The 7,500-nt window shown below is 47.2% G+C and overlaps 1 protein-coding gene across 2 annotated transcripts in view; it reads right to left on the reverse strand.

Moving 5' to 3' along the window:
• Positions 1-7,500, reverse strand: part of LOC119582900 — a 101,829-nt gene that overhangs the window by 40,511 nt on the left and 53,818 nt on the right. The window contains exon 4 of one of the 2 annotated variants that reach the window (XM_037931410.1): positions 5,388-5,747. The exons of the other annotated variant lie outside the window; for it this stretch is intronic. Within the exon in view, the coding sequence (XP_037787338.1) occupies positions 5,740-5,747 (8 nt within the window). The 3' untranslated portion in view covers positions 5,388-5,739. Of the gene's footprint in view, positions 1-5,387; positions 5,748-7,500 lie in introns of those variants that run through there. 2 annotated transcript variants of the gene reach the window in all.

The following is a 7,500-nucleotide window of genomic DNA, read 5'->3' on the forward strand; positions in this document are numbered from 1 at the left end:
TACCTTCCTCCTTTTTCCCTCCCTCCCTATCTTCCCTCCCCTCCCTCCCTCCCTCCCTTTCGTCATAGACACCCTGATCAAGAGAGATTTGGGTAATGACAAGGGGAGGAGGGTCGTTGGGATGATCTCTGTAGGGAAGGGAAATGAAAGAGATGAAGATGGAGATGAAGAAAATATATGTAGATTATCATCGTTTTCACTACATCTGTCCCATTCTGATTTTCTTTTTTTTTTTGACGTGTTGATTTTTTTTTTTGTGTGTGTGTATGTTCTTTTCGAGTGTCTTTTCTGTGATATTTTTTTCTTTATTTTGTGTCCTTAGGCTCTCTGTCTCTCTCTCTCTTTCTACCTCCCACACTCTCTCTCTCTCTCTCTCTCTCTCTCTCTCTCTCTCTCTCTCTCTCTCTCTCTCTCTCTCTCTCTCTCTCTCTCTCTCTCTCTCTCTCTCTCTCTCTTCTTCTTCTTCTTTTTCTCCATCCTCGTTCTTAATTCTCCTTTTTCTTCTTTTTCCTTTCTTCTCTTTTTTCACTTTATATTTTCTCTCTAGCTCTTTGTGTTTCTTAGTTTCCCTAATTCTCTCTTCCTCCTTTTCTTCATCTCTTATCCTATTCATCTCTCTTACCTATCCTCTTCTCCCCATTTTACTTCTCCCTATCTTCCTCTCTTCCCTCTCTCCTATCTTTCTTCCCTCCCTATCACCTATTTTTCTTTCTTCCTTCTCTCCTCCTTCTTCTCCTGCTTCCTCCCTCTCTCCCTCATCGGTTTCGTCCCTCGCTTCTATCTTTCTCTATTTCTCCCTCATTCTCCCTTCCCTCTCTCCTATCTTCCTCTCCCTCCTCTCCCGCTCTCTTCCTCCCTCTCTCCCTCATCAATTTCTCTCCTATCTTTCTCTCCTCCCTCTCATTCTCCTTCTCCCTCTCTATTTCCCTCCTTCTGCTTTTCTCCTTCTCCTTCTCCCTCCTTCTCTCACTCTTCAATCTCGTCCCTTGCTCCTATCATCTTCCCCTCCCTCTCTCCTGTCTTCCTCTCCTCACACCTTTAGCTTCCTCTCTTTCTCATTCCCTCCCTCTTCCCTCTTCTTCCCCTTCTCCTTCTCCCTCTCTCCCTCATCAATCTCGTTCCGCCGCCTTATCTCCCTCATCTACATACTTGATCTCTCACGATAGTCTCCTACTGAGGGAGGGAGAGAGGGAGAGAGGAGTGGGGGGGAGGGAGGGAGGGAGGGAGGGGTGGGGGGAGGTGGGGAAGGGTTGGGGATTAAGAGGATGTCAGGAGAGGAGGAGGAGGAGGAGGAGGAGGAGGAGGAGGAGGAGGAGGAGGAGGAGGAGGAGGAGGAGGAGGAGGAGGAGGAGGAGGAGGAGGAGGGGGTCAAAGGTCATCAGCTGGAGAGTAGGGGGGGTGAGGGGAGGGTGAAAGGGGTAGTGTGCTAGGGGTGAGGGGTGAGGGGGGAGTGAGGGAAGTGGGGTGGGGGGGTGAGGTGTCACGGAGGATAAGCTGAAAGGACTAAATGGAAGGAAGTTAAGATGAGAATAGGAGGGGAAGGAGAGGGTGAGAAGGAAGGTGATGAAAGGAGAAGGAGAAGAAAGATTGAGCGTAAGAGAGCGTGATAAACAGATAGATAGAGGGATAGATAAGTAGGTAGATACGTGGTTAGATGGTTAGACAAATAGAAAGGCAGATATATAGACAGATTGATAATTAGACGGACAGCCAGCCAGCCAGCCAGACAGACAGACAGACAGAGAGATAGAAAGAGAAAAGGAGAGAGAGAGAGAGAGAAGAGAGAGAGAGAGAGAGAGAGAGAGAGAGAGAGAGAGAGGAGAGAGAGAGAGAGAGGAGAGAGAAGAGAGAGAGAAGAGAGAGAGAAAGAGAGAAAGAGAGAAAGAGAAAGAGGAAAGAGAAAGAGAGAAGAAGAGAAGAGAAAGAGAGAAAGCGAGAGCGAGAAGAGAAAGAAGAGAGAGATGAGAGAGAAAAGAGAGAGAGAGAGAGAGAGAGAGAGAGAGAGAGAGAGAGAGAGAGAGAGAGAGAGAGAGAGAGAGAGAGAGACAAATGCCTTATCACCTTTTCAAATACACAAACCAGCCAACTAACAAAAAAGCATATCGAAAAACAATTAAAACAAACAAACAAACAAAAACATAAAAACAAAGTCCTCAAAGGAAGAAACAAAAACAAAAACAACAACAACAACAACAACAAAAAATCAGTATTACATTCCGTATGTATCTAATACGGGAATGAAACAGCATCCTGAGTTATTTATTTTCCAAAAAGCAGGGAGGGGAAAGAGGAAAGAGAATGAGGGGAGAGGGGAGAGTGGGAGGGAGGGTGGGGGACAGGGGAGAGGAGAGGAGAGTGTGGGGGCAGGGGAGAGGGGAGAGTGTGGGGGCAGGGGAGTGGGGAGAGTGAGGGGGTGGGGGGAGGGAGAGGGAGGGGGGCAGGGGAGAGGGGAGAGTGAGGGGGAGTGGGGGAGAGTGAGGGGGAGTGGGGGAGAGGGGAGAGTGTGGGGGCAGGGGAGAGGGGGAGAGTGAGGGGGAGTGGGGGAGAGTGAGGGGGAGTGGGGGAGAGTGAGGGGGAGTGGGGGGAGAGGGGAGAGTGTGGGGTAGAGGGGAAGGGGGACGAATATATTCAAAAGAAATTTCATTTACGTGAGTGGTTTTTAGGGACACGAGCTACCTTCGGCGCCCATACAAAGGGAGGAAGGAAATGAGGAGGAAGGAAATGAGGAGGAAGGGAGGGGGAAGGGAGAGGGAGAGGGAAAAGGAGAAGGGGGAGGGAGGGAGGAAGGAAAGGGAGAGGAAGAAGGGATGATGGGGAAGAAGGGATGATGGGGGAAAAGGAGTAGAACTAAAGAGGGAAGGGGGAGGGCCTAAATGGGGAAGGGGGAGGAGCTAAATGGGGAAGGGGGAGGAGCTAAATGGGGAAGGGGGAGGAGCTTAATGGAGAAGGGGGAGGAGCTAAAAGGGAGAAAGGGAAGGACCTTGAAGAAGAAAGAGTAAAAAAAGAGAATGAAAAGAAACATCACAGAAGACGAAAAGGAACCGATGATGAAAGGAGAACAGGGGGGACAACTAGAAGAAGGGGGGGAGAGGGAGGCTAAGGGGAGGGGGGAGGGGGGTTCCAAGGGCCAGGCGATGGAGAGAGAGAGAGAGAGAGAGAGAGAGAGAGAGAGAGAGAGAGAGAGAGAGAGAGAGGAGAGAGAGAGAGAGAGAGAGGGGGTGGGGGGGAGGGGGAGGGGGGAGATCTAAGGCCCGAGCGATGAGACAAATTCAGTGGTTGCGGCTGTAGACAAAGTAAACCAATGTGCATAAATACACATAAATCTAACTACTTTTCTTTGTCTCCATCTCCCTCTTTTCCTCTCGCCTCCTCTTCTCTTTCCTCCCTTTATTCTCGACTTCTCTTCTTCTCCCTCCTTTTGCTCTCGGCTTCTTTTCTCTCCCTCTTTCTTGTCGCTTTCTCTTCTCTTCTTCTTTTCTCTTGTCTTCTCTTTTCTCCCTCCGTTAATGTCGCTTCCTATTCTCTCCCTCTTTCCTCTCACCTCTTCCCTTCCCTTTTCTTCTCACCTCCTCTTCTCCCCTCTTTCTTCTCCCCCTCTTCTCCTCCCCTCCTTCTTCTCCCCTCCCCTTCTCCCCCTCCTTCTTCTCACCTGCCCTTCTCCCCTCTTCTTCTCACCTCCCCTTCTCCCCCTCTTTCTTCTCACCTCCCCTTCTCCCCCTCCTTCTCCCCCTCTTCTTCTCACCTCCCCTTCTCCCCCTCCTTCTTCCAATCCCTCCTCTCCTCTCCCTTCCTCTCTCCCTCTCTCTTCCGTGACACTAAATCAACGATAATTAACTAGACAGACAAATAGATCGAATAATATCGTTTGTGGCATCCAATTACGAACTAATTACACTTTCTCTCTTTCAAAGAAAAGATAAAAAAAAAAAAAGAAACAGACGATTTATAAAACGTCTTATAACAAGCCGGACATTAAGCTCCATGCATCCAACAGCAAAAAAAAAAAAAAAAAAAAAAAAAAAAAAAAAATTCTGACGATAAGATTAATGTCTCTCGGATAGCTATTAAAAGGGCGATTCTCTCTTGGTATCTTTGGAGGAAGGGGGATTTGACGGGAAGGAGGGAAGGGGAGGGATAGGGGAGGGAAAGGGGGAGGGAAAGGGGGAGGGAAAGGGGGAGGGAAAGGAGGAGGGAAAGGGAGGGAAAGGGAGGGAAAGGGGGAGGGAAGGGGAGGGAAGGAAGGAAGGAGGACTGAAGGAAGAACAGGCACCCGAGGGAGGGATAGGTAGGTCAAAAGCGCGAAGGAGGAGAGACAGGCAAGGAACCAGATCATTAAAACAGAACAGTCACCCCTGCAAGCGAAAAAAGAAATCCGCTCAAACTCCCGCCTGCGAATCCACAGAAAACGGGAACTACGACCGGGCGTGGAACCTAAGCCTTTGTTCCTCGTCTGGAGACACTTAAGTTACTTTAAAGGGGTCATCTTGTCACGAAATTGAGCAGTTACGTCCACTTGGCTCCCCTCTGCGGTGTCCCGGCATTCGGCCCCAATTGTCTGCGCTGTCCTCGAAGGAATACGAGGCCGGGATATGGCCGCCATAGGACGCGTGTCTCTTCCTCCGGATATAGACTCGAGCCGTTGACTTCCTTCCTCAGAGAGGAAAATGAGGAAAGGAAGAGAAAGTGAGAGAGGGAGAGAGGGGGAGGGGGGGGAGAGGGAGAGGGAGAGGGAGAGGGAGAGGGAGAGGGGGAGAGGGAGGGAGAAGGGGAGAGGAAGAGGGAGGGAGATATATATATACAGAGAGAGAGAGAAAAGAGAGAAAAGAGAGAGAGGAGAGACAAAAGAAAGGGAAAGAGAAAGAGAAAGAAACAAACAAACACACAAACACACACACACACACACACACACACACACACACACACACACACACACACACACACACACAACACACACACACACACACACACACACAAACACACACCAAACACACACACACACAAAACAAAAACTAAAAAAAACAACACGACAGCACACAACACACACAAACCAACAAGGGCAAATCATCTGTAACAGGACTTAAACGGCGAAGACAGCAAGAACCGAGCCAGCTAGCAAAGGCCAGCTGAACGATCCAGCTGACAGCGGAGGCCTTTAAGCGAGCCGAGTGCCAGCTGAGCCGAGTGCCAGCTGAGCCGAGTGCCAGCTGAGCCGAGTGCCAGCGCCCGGAAGACACCGTCGGTCTATAACAAAATAAGTCGATAGTGCAAGTCATGTCTGGCATCATGTCAATTATTCAGAAGCTACGAAAGGCTGAGCTATTTACAAGGGACGTCGATAGCGAAATGAATTTGTAATCTGTATGATAGGTTGGCGGAAATCACATCAATTTTTTTTTTTTTTTTTTTTGGTTAAGTTGGGTTGTTTTATCGGCGAAAAAAAGAACGTTTAGTGTATGAATACCTTGACTCTTTTGTATTCCGTTTGTGTCAATTTCTTATCAGATTATGCGCTCCCCCCCCCCCTGATTACAAGGGAAACATATCCGCTGTGATATATCAGACACGATATTAATGATTAATAAAAAAAAAAAAAAAACTTGTTTTATGCCACTCGGCCAAAGAACATATTCTTTCCTCGAACACCATGATTTGTGTGCACGTATCTCCATGTACGTGTCTGCGCGTGTACGCTTTTCACACTTACATGCGTTCGTTGGGGCGGTCGACTGATAGCAAACCTCACGTACCTGTAAAGAGAAAAAGAACACGTGAAATTAATGTTTGAATTCACAGTCTATACTTCTGCAAATTAACTCAGAGCGTAATTATGTGTACGTGCGGCAGCCAGTCATTCCTGTGTGTGTTTTCTTGAGTATGTGGGGTTTTTGGTTGCCTGAGGACGCGCCAATAGTGTGTGGGAGTGTATTGATGTACATGCCCGTGTGTGTGTGTGTGTGTGTGTGTGTGTGTGTGTGTGTGTGTGTGTGTGTGTGTGTGTGTGTGTGTGTGTGTGTGTGTGTGTGTGTGTGTGTGTGTGTGTGTGCGCGTGTGCGCGTGCGTATGTGTTTATACGTTTGTGTGTTTATACGTGTGTGCGGGAATGCGTACAATAAACAAACGCACATGACATTTTTATAGAGTGTATTGATATGTGTTTGTGGTGTGTGTGTGTGTGTTTATGCATGTGTAAGAGTATTTGTACATTGTAAATACGTACATGACATTCTTAGATACTATAGTATATTGATGTAAGTACCGCGTGTGTGCGTTTATGTACGTCTGCAGATACGTAAGAATATAACAGCACCACATGAAAACAAGCCATAAAATAATCAAATAAAAGAAAACAAATAGTAAAAAAAAAAACTTTCAAAGAAGAAACTCAATACTACCCCCTCCCCCCCTCACCGCCCCCTCAAAAAAAAATATATGAAGATAAAAAAGGGAAAAAAATGTAAGAAGAAAAAAGAAAAGGAAAATAAAAAAAAGAAGAGAAAGAAAAAGAAAAAGAAACAAAAACAAAAAATAAGAAATATAAGAAAGAGAAGTAAAAAAAAAAAAAAAAGGAAAAATAAAAAGCCAAAAAAGAAGACAAGCCTAAAAATAAAACAAAAACAACAACAACAAAAAACAAAACGATTTAGAAATAGCGTAAGAGAGAGAGAAAAGGCAGAGAAACACAGCCTTGAATTTCTTCCCGAGGCTGTTTGGGGGAAAAGCTGTTACAGGAGACTGATTGGTTGGCTGTTATTGGTAGTTAGTTGCGTAAATCGCTTGTCTCGGGCTTTACCTTTTCATCTGGAGGGGGAGGGGGAGGGGGAAAGGGAGGGGGAGGGGGAGTTAGAGGGGTTGTCTTTGTGGTCTTGTTTTTTTTCTAGATTTTTTTTTTCGTGTTTTGTTGTTGTTTGTGTGTTTTTTTTTCTGTCTCTGTCTCTGTCTCTCTCTGTCTCTCTCTCTCTCTCTCTCTCTCTCTCTCTCTCTCTCTCTCTCTCTCTCTCTCTCTCTCTCTCTCTCTCTCTCTCTCTCTCTCTCCCTCTCCCTTCCTCCCTCCCTAACTCTCTCCCTCTCCCTCCCTCAACTCCCCCTTCCTCACCCCTCACTCTCCTCGTATCCTCTTCCTCCTCCCTCTTTCACCCCCCCCTCCACTCCCACCCCCCTTGCGCCTCCAACCCCTCCTCCAATAGACTTCGAGGCATCTGCAGAAGGGCTTACGACCCGAGGACGAGCCACAAAGGGAATCGAGAGCGCAACTTGTGGGATCAGGACGTATCTCATCCTTGCTTCCCGCTTCGCTTTTGTTTTTTTTGGGGGGGATTTCTTTCGTCTTTTTTTTTCCCTTATTTTGGGGGGAATCTGTCTGTGATTGTAATTGTTAATTTGAGAAGAAGAAGAAGAGGAAGGAGAAGAAGAAGACGAAGAAGCGGAAGAGGAAGAAGAAGAAGAAGAAGAAGAAGAAAGAAGAGGAAGAAGAAGAAGAAGAAGAAGAAGAAGAGGAAGAAG

The sequence above is a fragment of the Penaeus monodon genome, chromosome 16 (genome assembly GCF_015228065.2).
Source record: "Penaeus monodon isolate SGIC_2016 chromosome 16, NSTDA_Pmon_1, whole genome shotgun sequence".
Lineage (NCBI taxonomy): Eukaryota > Metazoa > Arthropoda > Malacostraca > Decapoda > Penaeidae > Penaeus > Penaeus monodon.